At 43.8% G+C, this 20974-nt stretch overlaps 1 protein-coding gene across 2 annotated transcripts in view; it reads left to right on the top strand.

Annotated features, from left to right (window-relative positions):
* The window catches only part of SLC22A1 (solute carrier family 22 member 1), a 28771-nt gene extending 17611 nt beyond the window's left edge, over window positions 1-11160 (top strand). For both annotated transcript variants that reach the window (XM_032338551.1, XM_032338552.1), the window contains 3 exons: window positions 6315-6427; window positions 7528-7627; window positions 9937-11160. In XM_032338551.1, coding sequence (XP_032194442.1) covers window positions 6315-6427; window positions 7528-7627; window positions 9937-10003 — 280 coding nt within the window. In that variant the 3' untranslated portion in view covers window positions 10004-11160. The remainder of the gene's footprint in view (window positions 1-6314; window positions 6428-7527; window positions 7628-9936) is intronic.
* The last annotated feature ends 9814 nt before the right edge of the window (window positions 11161-20974 follow it).

Here is a 20974-nt window from a genome sequence, read left to right as displayed (position 1 = left end):
GATGCACCACGATTTCCTTAGTCATTCGCCGGTTTATTGGCACTCACTGTTTCCAGTCTGGAGTGATTCTAATCTAGCTGCTCAGAAACATTAAGGTATGGGTCTTGGAGTGGATATATATCTTCATATATATCCATTTTCATATATCTTGGGAAAAAACTTCGGAATGGTTCATAGGGTGCGTGTTTAAATGTATGAGGAGCTGTCAGGACATTTTCCAAAATTTTCCGCTGACACGGGCCATCTCGTGTTCCACCAGCTGTCGGGGAGAGTTCTGGCTGCTCTACAGCTCCATCAGCACTCGGTGTTGTCAGTTTTTTTTTTTTTTTTTTTTTTTATTGTGTAAGTCATTCTGGGAGGTAGTGATATTATTGTGACTTTAATTTACATCTGTCTCATCACTGACAATGTCGAGCATCTTTGTATGTATTTACTGCCATCTGTGTTTTAGGAGACTCAGTTTTAAGTGAAGATGATTTTTATTGTAAAAGTAATTAACTGCTTTAAAGTTCCAATTCTGACCTTCTTTAGAATGTGGTATGTTTCCGAAACCCTTTTTTCTGTCTGTATGGTTTCCTGTTTCCCGTGCCATCATGCCAGCGGTTTCTCAGAACTATTCCAGGTCCTCAGTCTCTTAGCTAGGCAGCTGAGCCCCTCAGTCAGCCAGAAGACGCGAGCGTGGCTCTGATGTTCTCTCCTCTCCCCCATCTGTCCTTCATTAAAGGACCGTCTTCTACTCTCATCTGTCAAAGGTTGCTTGGACGGAGTACAAAGAGATGAAGGCAAATTAAAGAGATCATCTACATTTGACTGTCCTGAGCCCAGAGTCTAAAATAGCTGGGCCGAACAATTCCATTGTCAAGGCCACCAGACCCAAGGGACAGACTGAAAGTGTAAACTGTCAAAGGTCCTGAGGGCCTGCTCCTACGTGGAAGAAGGCCAAGCAGCCCATCTCAAGGAGCCCTGGACCATTTGCGCAGAGAGTCTGTGATGAAGATTCTCGGTAACTGGGAACAGAAGCCAGACATTGAGAACTGACTTTTACCATGACCTACACACACACACACAGCAAGAAGACTTTCGTGAAAGTTCTGATATTTTCAATATTTTCAACAGAATCGAATCTAAGTCATTAGAAAAAGAAGATTATTTCAGTTACTTTATTACAAGGACTCCAAAGTCAAAAAATTATCAAAGCCATTTTGAATGTGCTTCTTATTCACAGGAGGTATTAGAAGTGAACAATAGTCTCCTTTTAACTATAGCACATATTGTCAAGAACATTCTTTTGGTTTCAATAGGCACTGCCTTGTGTTGAGAACGGTCTCTCCTTTTCATCTCCTCAGTATGGAATGAGTTCCCTGAGTAAAGGGGCGACGTGCCATACATCTCTGTGCCTCTGCACCCGGTCTCCAATTGTGCTAAGGAGTCACTAAGTACTTCTAGAGCGACTGAATGAATCAAGCCCCACAACCCCATGACTTTTACATCAGGGACCTAGTTCTCTACTTCTTCCAGCTTCTGTGTGGTTATTCAATTTTCTACTTTTTTAAGACACAGTTTCTTAAAATAATAATAAAAAACAATGGTGCCTTTTCTTTCTCCTCTTGGACAGCACACTGAAGTTATCAGAAGAATGAAAAATTTTAAAACCCTGCAAATTCCAGCTTTGCAATGAGGATGACCCTGAAAGACAAGTGTGAGAAGAGGGGCTGCCTAATGCAGTGAGATTTCAGAGGGTCTGGAAGATTCCAGGGATGCACACCATGACAGTAACTCTGGGACAAGGCCAGCAGTTTTCCAAAGTAGGGAGCATACCTGGGAGGGTAGAACCCACGAGCCTCTGTTTACAGTAACAGGCTGGGTATAGGGGCCGGAGGCAGAGGATTCATTCCCCGAACACTAGGAGGCTGAAGGTGAAGCAGGGAGAGTGAGTCCAGGAGAGAAGCCGCAGGGCCTCGGGGACAACGGCAGGCTGTGAGGCAGGGGGAGGAGAGAGACTGTGTGGGGAGGATTCTGCACCGCCGACCCCTGTAGACTGGGAGTGGGAGATGTTGAAGCACCTGTTCTCATACAACCCTGGTTGAACAGAGAATTTACTAGCCTAGAACATGATCTGGCCCCTCCCCATGAGTTCTTCTGAAAGGGCTGATACAGGAAGAAATCAAGTATTAAAAGATGAATAAGAAAGTAATTCACCCAGTTATACAAACACATCATGAGAGAAAGGGAGAAAGGAAACAGAAAAAGCAAATGACTGATAAAGAATACTCTCTGGGAAAATATTGTCACAATGGAGGTGAAAATTGTAGCCCCACGGACCTCAATTAAATGCAATATTAATTAATCGGTCATATGCATAAAGTAAGAGTTTAAAGCAGAGATTAAAGTTCTTGAAGGAATATGGGACAAGACGATTGAAATGGAAACCGATCTGAAAGCAGTGCAAAGGAGAACCGACCTAGTGAGGGAAAGGCAAGGTAGGAGGAAGAATTGCAAAATGAAAGTGAAATAAGCAAAGTTTAAAAGTCTTGGAGATCACAAGCACATGTGCACACATGCGCGCACACATACATGTCCCAAAGAAGACAACTGAAATAACAAAACAGAAAAATTCAGAGGGGGAAAATAAAAACCTTTACAGAAACTTCTGGAAATAAAAGAAGGTTTGACTCTACGATTTGAAGTGGCACTCAGGGTGACAGAATAATGGACTCAGAAGGAACAATGATAAAGAATATTCTAGTTACATTATTGGGCCAAAACTGTAAGGCACAGATATAAGGAGAATATCAAGTTGATTATCAGCTTGATAATCATTGAATGTGGGGTTAAAGTGAGTGTGATTTTGACAACAGAACAGCGGTAAATGTCATAAATCTGACAATAAAGAAAGGCTAGAAGACAGGGAAGGGAAAGGAGACGGGATGCTGTATGTGGTATCCTTAGTATACTTTTCCCAGCTTGGAAAAAGCCGTATTACTAAAAGCTGATATGGGTGCCTGGGTAGCTTAGCAGGTTGAACATCTGACTTCTGTTTTTGGCTCAGGTCATGGTATCAAGGTTGTGAGATCGAGTCCCACATCAGGCTCCAAGCTCAGTGGGGAGTCTGTTTGAGATTCTCTTTCTCCCCTTTCCCTCTACCCTCTGCCATGCTTGCCTGGGGGCTCTCTCTCTCTCTCTCTTAAATAAATAGATAAAATTTTTTTTTTAAAAAGCTGGTAAATTATGTAGTGCTTTAGGTGTACTTAAAGATGTAAAGGGTAAGGCAAACACCAAACCAGTGGTGTGATGTACTGAAAGCAGTGCATGAAAGGATGGGGGAAGTGGAAATGTATGAATTTTATAATTGTCTGTAATAGGAAGTTAATGAATGCTGCCTAAAGGAATAGAGCAGTAAGTGTATTATATAAAGTTATAAAGGCTAACATTTGAATAAAAAATGCAAACTTTCCAGGGCCCTGGCCAGCTCTGACAGAAGACTATATGACTATATGACTCTTGATCTCAGAGTCCTGAATTTGAGCCCCACACTTGATGTAGGTTACTATATATATATAAATATAATATTTATATAAATATAAATATTATATTTATATAAATATATATTTATATATATTATATATATAGTATTTTTGTATTTTGTATTTTTTTAACTGTATTTACATATATACATATATACATATGTATATATGTAAATACAGTTTAAAAAATACAAACTTTCCAAATTATCAGAAAAAAATACACATAGCCAACACATACTGAAAAGAAGACACTAGAAGCAATAAAGAACATGGTATAAAAGCTAATGACAGAATTAATTCCAAGTGCTTCTGACATTTAAACAAATACAATGAGGCTCGACTCCTCTATTGACAAAAGGAAACTTCTTTGGTTACAAAGCAAAACTGAACACTTTGCTGCATAGCTGAAGTACAACTTTTCTTTGCAAGGGTTGAAAAGAAAAGAATGCATGAAAGCTTATCAGTAAATGCAAACAAAAAATAGAGCAAGACCCACAATCTTATCAGACAAAGTTGAATTTAGGTCAAAAATGTGTTTAATAAGATAAGGAAGTCCCTTAACAATGATAAAGAGGAAATCCGTAATGGTCTCACACAGAGAGTTTATAAAACACTTAATCCATAGAAAGCGCCAATAATACTGAAACTGTTCTAGACTATAGAACAAGGAGAAAGGTTTAAAAAAATTTTATTTTATTTAAAGATTTTATTTATTTATTGGACAGAGAGAGAGCACAAGCAGGGAGAGCAGCAGAGGGGAAGGGAGAAGCAGACTCCTCCACGAGCAGGTAGCTCGGTGCGGGGCCCGACCCCAGGACCCTGAGATCATGACCTGAGCCAAAAGCAAACACTTAACCGATTGAGCCACCCAGGTGCCCCCAAAAAACATTTTAATAAAACTAGAATAATATTGGTATCAAAGACCAACGAAGATAAAGAAAATAAGGAAACTATAGGCAAATATTATGTGTGAATATTGATTAAAATCCCAAACAACATATTATCAGAAGAGAATAGTGGAGACATTAAAATAATAATATAAATATCTAAGATGAGTTATTCAGGAACACAAAGACAGTTCAATATTAAAAAAGCCAATAGTATAATTCATGCTAGTATATTGAAAGAGTTTTTATAGAGCTAATAAATTAAAGCTATACTATTATCTCTTTAGATAGTGAAGGGCATTTAATAAAATTCAACATCTGCTGTTGTTATTACAATCTTTCCATAAAACAGGGATAGATAATTTTGCATATAATTTCCTCTATTTCCAGCTAAGAAAAAACATATCACTAAACACTGATAAAGTAAGTTATAAATATATTTAAAAATATAATGGCAAACACTAAGATATGATACAACCAACTAAGATGAGGTAGTGGTCGGGGTTTGGAAAGGAAATGCAATGCACTACTTTTATAATTACAATTGTAGGGAGAAAGAGATTATGCAAATGAGCATAATGGAGACTTAAAAGTAATGTACTGAAGAATAAAGCTTTTCCCAGTTTATTGTTCCTAATTTCACCATATTTTTAAAACAAAGTCAAGATTATTTATAGGAATACAAAATATCTAGCACTAAACAATGTAAAATTTATGAAGAAATATGAATGTTCTAAACACCCCAGTTAGAAGGCGAAGATTGTCAGACATGACAAAAATGTAAGACCCAACTGTGTACCGCTTACAAGAAACTCACTCTAAATATAGTGGCGGGGCGCCTGGGTGGCTCAGTGGGTTGAAGCCTTCAGCTTGGGTCGTGATCCTAGGGTCCTGGGATCGAGCCCCACGTCGGGCTCTCTGCTCAGCGGGGAGCCTGCTTCCTCCTCTCTGCCTGCCTCTCTGCCTACTTGTGATCTCTGCCTGTCAAATAAAAAAAAATCTTAAAAAAAATAGTGGTGGAGATTGCTTAAGAGTAAAGGGATGGAAAAGCACATTCCATGCAAACACTGATCGAAAGTGACCGTCTTCACCGAAGACAGAGTGGGGGTCAGAGCAAAGACTATTACAGGGGACAGAGGGGATCCTGCCAGGTCGGTCTTTTCTCTATACTCCCCTCTAGCTTTCTTTGTTCTCTATTTCTCAATACCTTCTCGCTACCCTTCCCTTCTCTTCATGCGAAAAAAGAACTCTACTCACACCAACCAATTCTCCAAGTCTCCAGACACCACTGGGGTATCCTATTCAATTCTGACATTAACCCCCGGGGGTTAGAGCAGACCCCACAAGTTAAGGGCCCAGCCCCACAAGACTGCCCCCCCCCACCTCTGATGCCAGGCACAAGTCTCAGGCTGTCACCTGCACTTCTGCCTCACTGGTATAAATCAGGATTCCCATAACCTGCTCTTCAAGTTCAATAATTTGCTATCATGTTTCACAGAACTCAGAGAAACACTTAATTACGTTTACTGGTTTATTATCACAAGGGACATAACAAAGGCTATAAATGAACAGCGAGATGCAGAGGTACTTAGGGTGAGGTTTGGAAAGGTCCCCTGTGCACAGGAGGACCTTTTTTCCCCCATAGGAGATTCTGTCCCCATAGACTTGGGGTGGGCTACCCTCCCAACACATGGGTATTTTCACCAACCCAGAAGCTCTCTGAACCTATAGTTTGGGGTTTCTATGGAAGCTCTGTTACATAGGCATGACTAATTAAAAATCACTGGTGATTAACTCTATCTCCAGCCTCTCTCCCCTCCCTGCTCTTGCTCTAGGATAAGGTTAACATCTGGAAAGTCGAATCACAGACATATCATCCTTTTTGTTCTCTGTATTTTATCAGGAATCTTGGAGTGATGGTGTGTTCCTCCCTGTGTGATCTGGGTGGAATCATCACCCCCTTCCTGGTCTTCAGGCTGATGGAGGTTTGGCAAGGCTTGCCACTCATTTTGTTTGGTAAGACTTCATGGGTTATTCAATATTCTTTCCTTCCAGCCCAGCATGATTGCTTAAGACCTCTTTGACCAGTGAACGATATCCTCTGGTGAGTTTACAGGAGACAAGGATGGTGCCTGCCCTTCTGTTGTCTCCTGACTCACTCTGTCTTGTTTCATGGGAAAGATAAGATGCCATTCCCAGAAGGCAGGCCAGATGTTACATCTTAAGGTTCTAGAGTCCAATAATTCATCCCATAGGACAAAATTTGGGAGGCATTTTGACATAGCCTCCTGCTTTCTTATGAATTTGACTCCCAACTTTTGTGCATATAACATGTAATTGTGGGAGGCTTGAAGATGCTAAATTGTCACCCTTCTTTTGCTTAACAATTGAGAATAGACGCAAGGAGGTATTAGCTTTGTTAGTGATAATGCTGGAGTAGAGCAGGAGGAGAACACTTCTCCTCCTCCCCAGACCAAGACCTTGGGTCTTCCAAGACCCAGCTTACCTGTTTGGCAGAAGGCAAAACTGCTGTCTGTGTGCGGAGAGCTGCTGTGTCTGCGCCCCAGGCAGAGCCACCAAGGAGTGGGAGAAGGAGAGGGGAGAGAAATAAGGGTAGGGGAGGAAGAAGAGAGGAGGAAAGGGGAGGGAGAAACAAGAGTGGCCCACCCTGACCAAACTGTACTCTTTATGCTTCATATCATATGTAGTAATACAATATTAACATATAGTAACTATAGTATATTTTATAGTTTATAGTAGCTATAATATGTGTTATATATTAAAATAATACATTATAATAGAATTATCTAGTATGTATCATTTTATACACAGTAACTAAAATCAATATAATACATATTATGTATAATAATACATAAATTCCCTAATACTTAAACATCAGTTATGGTAGAATTTACATAGAAGTAAAATGAAGGCAATATTCCCTATTCTTACTCTGACATTTTCCCAGTAATCCTATTGTTCAACTTTTTCCCGAGATGCTCCTGACTTCTAAAAACCAGGTTCATTACCACAGCCCTTTAGTTAGCAGCTGGCATCCCTCGGAATGATATTGGCTGTGCTCTAAGGGCTCTGTGTGAACTCTGTTTCCTTTGAAGCGGTGTTGGGCCTGGTTGCCGGGGGAATGACGCTGCTTCTTCCTGAGACCAAAGGTGTCACCTTGCCAGAGACCATTGAAGATGCGGAGAACCTTGGGAGGTAAGCCCACGGTGCTCAGAGACTCGGGGCCACGTGCCTCCATGTCCTCTCTTGGTCTTAAGGGTGTAGGAGCTTTGCAGGTATGGTTGCATTTTTTATTACTCCCAGAGTTGCTGGAGAGAGAAAGACAAACAACCAGTGGCTTTGGGTAAGGAGAGACTAGAGAGCACAATTACGTGTTTTTAGTGGGTGGTTATCTGTTCTAAACTGTGGGATGGAGAATCTGTGTCTGAGATGCTGACTGACCAAGGACCGAGTCCCTAGCTCATCCCTGGAGTGAACTGCTCTGTGTTGGGAATGTTTTTTAAATCAATCTTCTGTCCTTTCAACAATTGTTGGTTCCGACTCTTTAGTGACTCTCTTTACAAAGGAGAACAATTTAAACATTCATTCCTGTACCAGGGACAAGTGCTTTAATGGAGTCTCAGATGCTTCTCTTTTCATTTTTTGTTTTTTGAGAGAGAGAGAGAGAGAGTGAGTATGGGGGGTAAGGGCCAGAGGGAGAAGCATAGAAGCTCCAGCAGACTCTCTGCTGAGCACGCGGCCCAATGGGAGCTGGATCCCATGACCTTGAGCTCCCGTCCTGAGCTGAAAGCAAGAGTCGGACACTTAACGGACTGAGCCACCCAGGTGCCCCTCAGATGCTACTCTTAAAGTGGTAAGAAAGGAAAGTCATAAACAGTGCTCGAGGAGGTGGCCACTTAGCTCCCCTTCCAGGCTCACTCTGTGGATTCCATAGGAAAGACACATGTGTCCCTGTGATGAGGAGAGACAATGGTCTGTGGCGTCAGAGAGATGTGGACTCAAATCCAGTCATCCACGTGGCCATGTGACTTTGGGGATGTTGCTGAAACTCACAGAGAGTGAACTTCCTTGCCTGAGAAAGAGCCACACTAGTACTCAGTTTGGAGGGTTGCTGGGAAAATGCAGTAAGGTAAAGTAGGTGACATTTTATTTTTTATTGAAGATAAAGTAGATGACATTTTATTATTTTAAGATAAAGTAGATGACCAAGCGATCGCCTGGCACGAAGTAGGTGCTCAATAAGTCTGAGGTTTTCTCCATTCTTCTCACATCTTGTGTGAACTCCTTGGTGAGTCTCAAAACTTGGTATGTGGGAGAATCACCAAAAAAGACGTTTACTGAAATGCAGATTCCTGGGCCATCTTCTAAGGTTTTTGACTCAGTAAATGAAGGGTGGGACCCAGGAAATCTGTGCTTTTAATAAACTCCGCCAGCCAAGTGCATTTAAGTGCTAACTAAACCTGACTTTGAGAAATTCTGGGTGTCTCGCTACTGATAAGGAACAAACATTCTATTTTAACTGTAAACACATTTTCTAGTTGCTGACAGAGAGCTAATGTTGATTAGCAGATTTTAAGCCGTTTCAGTACAATTTGTCCATAGACACCTGCTTATTCTTGAGACCGCCCTCTGCTGGCCTCTGTTGCTTGCTAATCTTATTTTCACCTTTTGTTTTGAGATTTTTTAAAAAAAATTTTTTTAAATTTATTTTCAGCGTAACAGTATTCATTGTTTTTGCACCACACCCAGTGCTCCATGCAATCTGTGCCCTCTCTAATACCCACCACCTGGTACCCCGACCTCCCAGCCCCCGCCCCTTCAGAACCCTCAGATTGTTTTTCAGAGTCTATCGTCTCTCATGGTTCACCTCCCCTTCCAATTTCCCCCAACTCCCTTCTCCTCTCCATCTCCCCTTGTCCTCCATGCTATTTGTTATGCTCCACAAATAAGTGAAACCATATGATCATTGACTCTCTCTGCTTGACTTATTTCACTCAGCAGAATCTCCTCCAGTCCCGTCCATGTTGCTACAAAAGTTGGGTATTTGTCCTTTCTGATGGAGGCATCATACTCCATAGTGTATATGGACCACATCTTCCTTATCCATTCGTCCGTTGAATTAGCAAGACAGGAAACCTTTTGTTTTGAGATTTATTCCCACAGACAACTTTGCAATAGTTTCTTCTTTCTTTTTTTCTCTTTCTTTTTTGGCAATAGTTTCTTTCCTTCTTTCCTTCTCTCTCTCTCTCTCTTTCTTTTTTTTAAAGATTTATTTATTTGACAGAGAGAGCAGGGGGAAGGGACAGAGGGAGGAAGAGTCTTACGCAGACTCCGAGCTAAGCACGAGCCCAACACGGGGCCTGATCCCACGACCCTGAGATCATAGCCTGAGCTGAAACCAAGAGTCAGACACTTAACCAACGGAGCCTCCCAGGACCCCTGCAATAGTTTCTTAATCAAAACATTGACTGTTTAACTTTCACTTTTATTTTTGGCTGCTACAGGATAGCAAAGCCCAAAGAAAACACGATTTACCTTCAGATCCAAACATCAGAACGTGCCGGCACCTGAGAGAGATGCTTCACGGGGACTGAGTGGCAGAGAGGAAGATGGGGTTTTCATCTGAAGAAAAGAAACCCTGGTTTCTCTGTGCTCTTCCTCACACTTGCCTGCCCCTAAACCAATAGCCTGAAGAACACTAAATGTGCTTTGCTTTATTTTCTTTCTTTGAAATCTCCCAAAGCCCTATCTTTTATCTACATACTTTTCCTGGCGAGAACTGTCAGTGGTTACCAGTTACTTAATTATCTGAAATATTTGGAAGATCCAATAGAATTTAATATTACTATAAAAGAGGCCTCTGTCACTGGTTCCCTAAAGGCAGTGTTGTTTTATTCACTATTTGAAAGCAAATGTCATTGTATCTGTAGTATCTATCTTGGCAAAAGTATTTTAATGTTGCCTTCTTGAAGGGCACTTCATCTTCAAATATGGCTGCACTTCCTGCAAACCATACCCGAATCATGTTGGAAATATGATCCTTTTGTGAAGGCTGGAACTGTAACCTTTTTAGGAAGCAGTTTTTGTCCCCTTTGCTCCAGGAATATTGTATTTGATTTCACTCTTGGTTTTTGTTCTTGTTGGTGATTCTAGAAGTTTAACTCCTAGGCCAACTGCAAAATATTCTAGTAAATACATCAAAAGGAGTTCCATTTACTGTGAGTTATAAATGGTTCCTGTTCTGGTCGAAGAAGTGATTTTGTTCTTCGAGTACACCAGAAGGTTTATATTAAAATTTCTTTACCTGTGAGATAAACCAAACAGCATGATAGCCAGCCTTCAGAGCACATGGGGAAACAAAGCTTCTAATGTGAATGGGAGGCCAGGTGAAAGACAGGTGCTTGTGCTACAAACACTTCTGGCCTAATGGGCTAAGCTCAGTGACGGTCTCCAGGACATGAAACCATGGTGGTCAGGTCTAAGCAGCATTTGGTCTTCCTTTGAGAATGGACATGGGTTACTTGGAACCTGAAGCTTTGCACTTGACGGGAAAGGAAGGGAAGAGAAGCCATGTCGAAGCCACGTTGAAGCCATGTCTTCTGAATTCTATTTTAAAACCCATCTGGATACATGGAGGGGACCAGTGCTTCATTTCTGTTTCTCTCCAGCAAGTCTCTTCCCCAATATCTTATCTTTCCGACCATAACATATAAACTCTTCACTGGTAACAAATATGTAAACTGTGGACATCAAACTGTTTTCTTACATGTCCTCTCTGATCTTTCTTAGCCTCTGATGAAACTTCTGAGGAGGCTTTAGACAAAGAAGAGAGAGTGTGTGTTGGGGGCGGCGCTGGGGAGCCTCCTCCTCCTGCTCTCCTGGGAGTGGTGGGGGGCGGGGAGGCTTGGTCCTGGTGACCAGGTTTTAAGTGGAGCCCACCTACAGAAAGTGTATTTAAGTGTTGCCTGTCTTGTCACGGAGAGGCACAGGCTGTCTTCTCTCCTCGCCGCCCTCCGTGTGGAGCCACGGTCAGTCCAGACGGAGCGAGGGTGGAGGAGGGCTTTGTCGGATAGTGTGAAGGCGGAGAGAAGTCGGTCACAGAGACAGGTGATGTCTAAGGACTGGGAGAGCTGGGAAGGTGTGACACAAGTGTCAGGACCTCCTGTGAGGACCTGGAGTGAGGCCCCTGGACTCCTCCTCTGGGGGGCAAGGTTATGGGGTACTATGAGTTCAGCAAACATGTGATGAGCGCCTGCTGTGTGCCTCAGTCATCCCGGGCTCTCAGAAAAGCCCGCAGACAGCTGCAGGCAGGCTACGCTTCCAATGGCCCGACCAGGAGCTCCCAGGAGCGCCTTGGGAGGTGAGTCAGGTTGTGCTGGTGGGCGTGGAGGAGCAAGGCAGCTGAGCTTCTCAGCGGATGGAGGGACATGTGGACGATCTGGAAAATCACCTCCCCAGCCCTGCCCCAAACATGTCTTCAGTGCCTAACATGCAGCCTTTAGAGATTTCATACTGTGGGTCTTGAAGGCCAATCACTGAGATGGCAGAAGGGGAGACGGGAGAAGGGAAACCACACATTGTCCTCACGTGATGGGGGTGGCGCCGTTCATCACGTAAAAGCAAGTGGGGCCTGCAGGTCCTGGGACGCTGCCCAAGAGGGGCGGGTGTGACGGAAGGGCAGGAAGCCCCACTTCCAGCCTTGAGCCTAGGACATGGCGCCTTAGTGAGGCCACATGAAGTCATGGGACGAGCCTGGACTCTGCTACGACCCAGAAGGGATTCCCACATCTCCTCCACCATCTGCTGATTTTGTGGATGGAAGCAAGCTCTTTAACTGTCCGAGCCTCTGTGTCCTCCTGGCGCCCACCTCCAGGAGGCTCTGAGGATGTGGTGAGAAGGATATGGAAAGCTGAAGAGCACCACCTGGGGACACCCCGTCAGGCTCCATGTAACATGGGCCCTGCGTCTCTATCGTACATGGGAGTCAACTGTCTCTAGCTGGAGAGGAAACCGAGCCATCCGACCAGCTCCCTCCCTGTGCCTGGTTGTGTCCTCGTGTCTGCTCCACCTCTATGTCCTCTGTGAAGGTGAAGGTTGAATGCCTGATGTTCTCAGATGTCGCCAGAGCAAATCAGAGACGTGGGGTTAGGCTTCGTACAAAGACACCTTTCAAAAGGTCATTTATAAGATGCATTCACAGACAGGAGCTCATTCAGTCATGGCAATAACATTTTATTTATTGTATTTTTATTTTTTAAGATTTATTTGATGGGGGTCAGAGGGAGAGGGAGCAAGAATCTCAAGCAGACTCCCCTCTGAGCAAGCATCCTGATCCCAAGACCCACGAGATCACGACCCGAGCTGAGAGCAAGAGTCAGACGCCACCCAGGTGCCCCATGGCAACATTTTAAAGCTGATATTATTATCTGCATTTCAAAATTGAGAAAGCTAAATTCAGAGATGGTAAGTGGCTTGTGCTAATAAAGCAAAGATCTGGGCCTTGACTTTAGATCTTCTGGACCCCATTGGCGAGGGCTGTGGAAGTTCTCCACAATTCTCAAACTGCACCTTTCCTGAATACTGACTCTTGATTTTTAAAACTTAAAAACACCAAGAAACATACACACACAAAGAAAATCACTTCAAAACCCACCATCTGGCCGAACCCTATGGAGGGAGCATCAGCTGCTCACTCCCCACCTGACCTCACACGGGGGGCGCTGCTTAGAGCGGGCTGAGTCCCCATCCTGCCTCTCAACACCCGAGCAGTGGGAAATATTGAGAATATCGGGCAAGCCGAGTCTGAGAGCACGAAGAATGTGCATTTGCCCCCACTCCCCTTCTGCACCCCAACTCTGGCCGCCATGAACAGCAGCTCTCGCCCCACTGAGCTGTCACAGTAAAGCCGGAAAGCAAAAGATGCGGGTCTTGGCACCTAGGCTGTCTGCTCAGGGTGCTGGAGATTCAGGACAGGACAGAAGGCATCTCCCGCCCATCAGCGGAAGAGACAACAGTGCTCTGGGCCGGGAGGGCCACGGAGGGAAAAGCTGCAGGGCTAGGTGCTGGTCTTTGAGAACACGTTCTGGGGTCTGGCCCCCTATTCTGCACTGGCTCCCAAGGTGGTGAAGTCTGGCTTAAGTTTGCCTCTGAGTTACCAGAATCTTCCAAATATCAGGGTCTTTGACAAGATAGAAGTTTATTTCTTTCTCACGTTTAAGAAGTTGGAGGATGCCCCCAGAGCTGGTGCAGTGGCACAGAGCGGGGCCGATGCCGCTGGTTCACTGCTGTGCTGGGCAGGACTTCCCTCCCCAGGTGGCTTCTGGAAGTCACTGGTTACAGCCACCCCTACCGCGGGTATATGCATCACAGGAGACGGGGGACAAGGAGGAGCACTGTCTTCCTTTAGGCCCTGTGTCTCACCAGCCAGCGGGGCATGTGGACCTCACATAAAGCTGGGGTTTCATTACCAAGGAAGTGGTGACAATGGATATTGGAGGAGAACCAGCTGTCCCCGCTCTGGCTGGAGGGATGTCTGACCCTTCAAAACAAATCTGAGAGTCTGGGAGGAGAGGGACCTGCATTCTTGGCCGTGGCACGAGGGAGGCTCCAGAGACCCAAGTCTCCTCTCCGGGGAGGCCAGGGGAGGAGAGTGCAAATGCCCTGATGGACCGGAATTCTCTGAGAGAAACCTGAAGCGATCAGGCTTGCCTGGAGTTGGCAGGATATAGTTTTCCACCATCTGCCGGAGCGAGGGCTGGAGATGAAAAGCCACGTCAGAGAACAACAGGCTCCCTTTCTGGCTCGTTTACGTTCTGCGGCCTGAGAGCCATGCCCCGCGGTTGGCAACGTGCTTTTTCAACATTTTTTCCATTTGTGAGCACATGGATCTGGTTTCTTGCTTAAAGGCTTCATAGTAACGAGTGGAGCAAAGCCAGTGAGTCAAGGTGCAAACGCCACCTTAGCACCTTCTTTTTCTGGCGTGTGTCAGAAATGTCAAAACTGGAAAGAATCTATCTCTGCTCCCCCAAGCATTTTGTGTGCAAACTGACTGTGCTTGCTGAACCAAATCCTATTTGCCTTATCTTGTGAATTAATTTTGTTCTTGTTCTTTCTCTCTCTCTCTCTCTCTCTCTCTACACACACACACACACACACACACACACACACACACTACAAATACATTACATTTCACACCACATGTTACATTACATATAAAAAATCACCCCAAACGTGGCTGACTGCTTTTGAAATCTCTCAGTGGGTACATTTCCCAACCCTGGCAGTGAAAAAGTTTGCTCTGTTTTAATTAAATAACTCCCCTCTCCACTAAGTACTATGCCCTCAAAGGCGAGACACAACGTTCTTAACTTCTGCCCCTTAGGAAGAGAGAGTTCCGTCTGTGTCTGCAGTGCTGCCGTCCCCTTGGGGACATACTTGATCCCACGGACCAGATGGCCTTTAGTTTAGCAAATAGACCCCGCTGGGACCTTTCACGAATGAAGACAGGGTTGGGATGGGGACAAGGAAATGAAGAGAATGCCAGTCGGCTGCCCAGATTTCTGTGGAGCGCAAATCTGCTTTGTAGATTAAAAAGAGGGGACGAAGGGGACTGGAGAGGAGATGTGGGAATAAGGCGCTCATTTGGCCTGGTGGCCCAGTATAGGTCAGGCAGTTCCCATGTCCCACCCCCCCACACCACGTCCTTAACCTGCTAAGAAAGAGGTGAGGATGAGGAAGATGGCCAGGTGTCCCAGAGAGGGCACAGCTCTCATGGGCAGTGACAGCTGAGGTCTAGAACATCTGTTCTCTTACTGCAGTGACGAAGCCCTTCACTGCCTACAAGCAAAAGGGATCATGATAGCCACATGGTCAAAAAGAAATTGATTGCATCTTCCAGTGGCTCTTTCTCACCCAGACCCTGGCTGGTGACATCTCATGGAGTCTCTGCTAGTCCCAGGAGGATAATAACAGGGTCTTTGAAGAGCCAGAGAGCAGCTGGGAAGAGAAGTTGGTAAGGCATGGCTCTGTCCTCCATCCTTCCCATCAGAAACTAGTTGTGCTTCACACCAGGGCTAGAGGGAGGGTCAGGACTCTTCAGAGGATCACATTGATCACACAGTTAACCTAATTCCCAGAAACGTTTTCAGTTTGCATCTGTGCCTTGGGGGCCCTCGAATGGTGATGAAAATGTTCACCCGGTGCCAGCTGGGTTATCGGTCAGTGCACCCCATCTCCCATCTCTGAGACTTCTTTCCCAAGTGCTGATGTCATTGCCTTTGACCCCATGTGCTGGTGCTCACAGACACCCTCTGCAACTGGCCATCAGCTGGAAGCTGCAGAGTGTTTGGTCTTTATCTGCTCTGGTTTGGTCATCGACATGTAGAAGGCAAGGCTTTTGTGGCCTCATTTATACATCCAGTCAAGTGTCTTGAAATGATTTGTCATTTCACTCCATGGCCAAGGTGCCCTCTGGCATTGCTCCACTTGCAACAACAGCCAGTGGGGCCACCAAATGCGCACTCCAGGAGGCCAGATTTTAGTCTCTCATGCATAATTTGCTTAAATAAATTAAATAAAATTAATTTTAAAAATCATGATTCCAAGAAGAGTTGCTATGCTAGGCTTAGGAACAAGAAAAATTCAAAATTCAAAAAGAGAAAGGAAACATTTCGCCAAAGACTCTCGGAGATGGCTAAGGTAGTGTTAAAAAGATGTATTTTGAACCATGGAGGGTCCACAAAGACCACAAAGGGACAACTGTACCATCCTAAAAACAGTAATTGTGGTCAAATGAAGCAAGTTGAGCCTATACAAAGAGTCAAAAGTCCATAATAATACTCAAAAGGGAAAGATAATAGGAATTGTGCCAAGGAAAAGCACACATGAGTTTCTAATCAAGTTTACAAGACGTTCTGTTAATTGTTCAACAAACTAACGTGAGTTCTCTCCTCAAGATTCAATTACCGCCAAGGCTCACAGTCATAATGAGAAGCAGATGGGAAGAGGAAGTGAAGCGGGCTTCAAGTACATAATGTCTATGGTTTGATCGTTTCTTTCTTTTTAATTTCGATTTTTTAATTTACATTCTAGTTGGTTAACATACAGTGTAATACTGGTTCAGGAGTAGAATTTAGGGATTCATCACTTACGTACAACACCCCGTGCGCGTCACACCAAGTGCCCTCCTTCGTGCCCATCCCCCACCTAGCCCATCCCCCACCCATCTCCTTCCGTCAACCTTCAGTTGCTTCTCCATAGTTAAGAGTCTCTTATGGTTTATTTTGCTCTTTTTTTCTCCCGCTCCCCTGATATGTTCATCTGTTTTGTTTCTTAAGTTCTACATATGAGTGAAACCATATGGTATTTTTATATTAACATATTTTGGGCATGCAGAATTATGGGACCTGGAAAACAAGGTCAGATCTTTCCTGGGCTCTGTCCAAGCTGGAGACTGGAAGGTTGGGGATAGGAAACGTTGGCCTGCTTGGTGCGTGCAGGAGAGGATGACTAGCACGTGGGTGGGGGACTGGTAGACGGACCGCAGAGCCTATGGAGGCTGCCCTCACTGTGACTCACGCCACCGAGGAGCTGCTGCCCTGGGCCCAACTGCACAACACACCACCAGGTTGTGCCCTGGGCAGAAATGATACAGAATTGCTTCTCTCCTTGAAAGATTAAAAAAAAAAAATGGTATTCCAAAATGACACGCCTTCTTAATTGAAACTGAAAAATTGGAAACTAATGGATGTTTCCTGCCTACCTGATCAGTCACCTGCTCGACAGTAATTATAGTCACACCTTCAAAATGCCACTGTCCATCCAGGCCAGAACCATCAAAGGGTGAGGAAGTTTGGCAGACACAGAAGCCCCCCACTTCCTCCTGCTGTTGCAAATAGGCTCTGGGAGGGGGAAGACAGGGGCTGGTCAGACATGAAGAGGCCAAGGTCCAGGGATAGCAGGGGTCCATGCCATGAAGGGACCACCACCAAGGAAGAAGTAGAAACACTTCCCTTGGTTACTAATTGGAAGGTCATTATCAGATATATGCACTTAAATCTATGCTTTTTTTTTAAATTTGAGGGAATCATGTGATGATCATTTACTGATTACAATTAGCCAAAAGCGGGTGCCTGGGTGGCTCAGTGGGTTAAGCCGCTGCCTTCGGCTCAGGTCATGATCTCAGGGTCCTGGGATCGAGTCCCATATCCGGCTCTCTGCTCAGCGGGGAGCCTGCTTCCTCCTCTCTCTCTCTCTCTGCCTGCTTCTCTGCCTACCTGTGATCTCTCTCTGTCAAATAAATAAATAAAATCTTAAAAAAAAAAAAACAATTAGCCAAAAGCTTAATGAAAAGATAAAAACCTTCTAACTGTTGGTGCTGGGTTGTGGAAGGGGCCAAATAAGGTGAGATACCCATGACCCAAATGAAGGATACAGAGAAATACTGTCCGGGACTTGGGAAACAAAACACGACCCCCTGTTATTTGGAATTAGGAGGTTCCAGAATCATTTTCCTTTTTCAGTGTGGTTCTCATTGTCCAGCTGTTCCTGAAATGATGGGGGCTGTTCAAAGTTGGAGACATAACCCACTGTGTTCAGTTCCAGGGTCCTAACCAAAGGCTGCTCTCTTGAGATGAGAAAGAGAGATTTCCAAGACAAATGAAACGAACCTACCCCAGAGGCTCATATAAAACATACAAGTGGCCTTTGAAATCTTGTTCTATTGCTGGCTTTGTTCTAAAGAACAGTTGTGCAATATTGGACCACCCCTATGCATGGGAAAAGGCTGGGTAATTCTAACATTTGGTGCCAGAATCCTAGTTAATTTAGTTAAAGTAGCATATTTTCCTCCAGTGCCCCTGTGAGAGCCATGGGATAGAAAGATGCACAAGTTAATGGTAAGTTAAAGGAAAAGTTGTATTTGAGAATGACAAAAAATCAATACCAAAGAAGTACAGTGAATGAATTAATGACCCATCTGAGACTGATCAATGTGGTAGCTAATGCAGACAGCGAAAACTACTCTTGTCTGGATATTGTTTAATTATTACAGGATTAATCATGATTGTTGGGCTGCACAGCCAGACTCCTCTCCCTCCCACCCCCTATACTTTTATTTTGTGTTAGGGAAAAGCTAAAATCAAAGGATCCCATGCCTCTATCTGCTGATAGATCCATTAACCCAATTACCCACCATTAATTCATTTAGCAGATATTAACTGACCATCTATTATGTGCCCATAAATCTTTAGGTCCTGGGGATTCAGTTAGAGAGAAAGAGAGTCAGTATCTCTTGTTCTTATAGAACTTACATTCTTGTTTGGAGAGACAGACTAAAACAGCCAGACAATTGAAGTAATTTCAGAAGGAAATACAGTAGCGCAGGATGACAGGATGCAGAAAGACTTGAATGGACCCTGTCCGCAGGGTTAATTTAGCTTGAGTAATTGTGTACTAATATTTTCTTTTTTTTCCTCAAATGGAGAATAGAAATACAATTATACTTCAGTTCCTGAATGAGTGTGTAATCCTATTTTTTTCCTGTTGTGGAAGAATTAACAGCACGTGTAAATTCTTTTATTTGATGCTCATTTCTTACGGATCTTTCTGGCTTTTGACAACAACACCAAAATCATTAAGGGAGTGGTGTGTGTCTTACTTTAAAACTGTGTTGTTGATCACTAAGATTTTTGACATCAAACCCCAGGGATGTTATGAGTGAATTTTTTAATTCAAACTACAACTTCTGCCTTCTTAACTTTCAATTGCTGGAGGAGAGGGGCCCTCAAGTTCCCAAATTTTGAGCCCAGGCAGTGGGCACATTTTCCTATTTTTCTGCCTCTGATAAGAACATACCTCAGGGGCCACACCTCCTCAGAGTCTTGCTGTTTTCCAGTCCCCATACAGAAGGCTAGAAGCAGTACAGGTAGTACTGAGATATGGTTTGGGCATTGAGTTTAATCAGGAAGAACGAGTGGGTGGGAACTTTAACCAATATCAAACTTTTTTTATAATTTAACAAAAATTTTAATAAACATATAATGTATTTTTAGCCCCAGGTGTACAGGTCTGTGAATTGCCAGGTTTACACACTTCACAGCACTCACCATAGCACATACCCTCCCCAATGTCCATAACCCTATCACCCTCTCCTGACCCCCCTCCCCCCAGAAACCCTCTGTTTTGTGAGATTAAGTGTCTGATGGTTTGTCTCCCTCCTGATCCCATCTTGTTTCATTTATTCTTTTCCTACCCTCCAAACTCCCCGTGTTGCATCTTCACTTCCTCGTATCAGGGAGATCATATAATAGTTGTTTTTCTCCAATTGACTTATTTTGCTAAGCATAATACCTTCTAGTTCCATCCACGTTGTTGCAAATGGCAAGATTTCATTTCTTTTGATGGCTGTATAGTATTCCATTGTGTGTGTGTATATATATGTGTGTGTATGAGAGTGTATATATACACACCCATATACCACATCTTTATCCATTCATCTGCTGATGGACATCAAGGTTCTTTCCATAGTTTGGCTATTGTATGGCTGTATAGTATGGCTGTATAGTATTCCATTGTGTGTGTATATGTATGTGTATATATATGTGTGTGTATGTGTGTGTATATACACACACACACATACATCTTATTTATCCATTCATCTGCTGATGGACATCAAGGTTCTTTCCATAGTTTGGCTCTTGTGTACATTGTTGCTATAAATATTCGGGTACATGAGCCCCTTTGGATTGCTACGCTTGTATCTTTAGGGTAAATGCCCAGTAGTGCAATTACTGGGTCATAAGTTAGCTCTATTTTCAACATTTTGAGGAACCTCCATGCTGTTTTCCAGAGTGGTTGCACCAGCTTGCATTCCCACCAACAGTGTAGGAGGGTCCCCTTTCTCTGCATCCTCGCCAGCATCTGTCATTTCCTGACTTGTTAATTTTAACCATTCTGACTGGTGTGGTATCTCATTGTGGTTTTGATTTGTATTTCCCTGATGCCAAGTGATGTGGAGCACTCTTTCATGTGTCTGTTGGCCATCTGGATGTCTTCTTTGCAGAAATGTCTGTTCATGTCTTCTGCCCATTTCTTGATTGGATTATTTGTTCTTTGGGTGTTGAGTTTGCTAAGTTCTTTATGGATTTTGGATACTGGCCCTTTATCTGATATGTCGTTTGCAAATATCTTTTCCCATTCTGTCAGTTGTCTTTTGGTTTTGTTAACTGTTCCCTTTGCTTTGCAAAAGCTTTTGATCTTGATGAAGTACCAATAGTTCGTTTTTGTCTTTGCTTCCTTTGCTTTTGGCGATGTTCCTAGGAAGAAGTTGCTGCGGCTGAGGTCGAAGAGGTTGCTGCCTGTGTTCTCCTCAAGGATTTTGATGGATTCCTTTTTCACATTGAGGTCCTTCAACCATTTTGAGTCTATTTTTATGTGTGGTGTGAGGAAATTGTCCAATTTCATTTTTCTGCATGTGACTGTCCAATTTTCCCAACACCATTTATTGAAGAGGCTGTCTTTTTTCCATTGGACATTCTTTTCTGC

The sequence above is a fragment of the Mustela erminea genome, chromosome 4, assembly GCF_009829155.1.
Source record: "Mustela erminea isolate mMusErm1 chromosome 4, mMusErm1.Pri, whole genome shotgun sequence".
Taxonomy (NCBI): Eukaryota; Metazoa; Chordata; class Mammalia; order Carnivora; family Mustelidae; genus Mustela; species Mustela erminea.
Note: the sequence above shows the minus strand (reverse complement) of the source record. Positions and strands in the feature narration are given on the sequence as shown.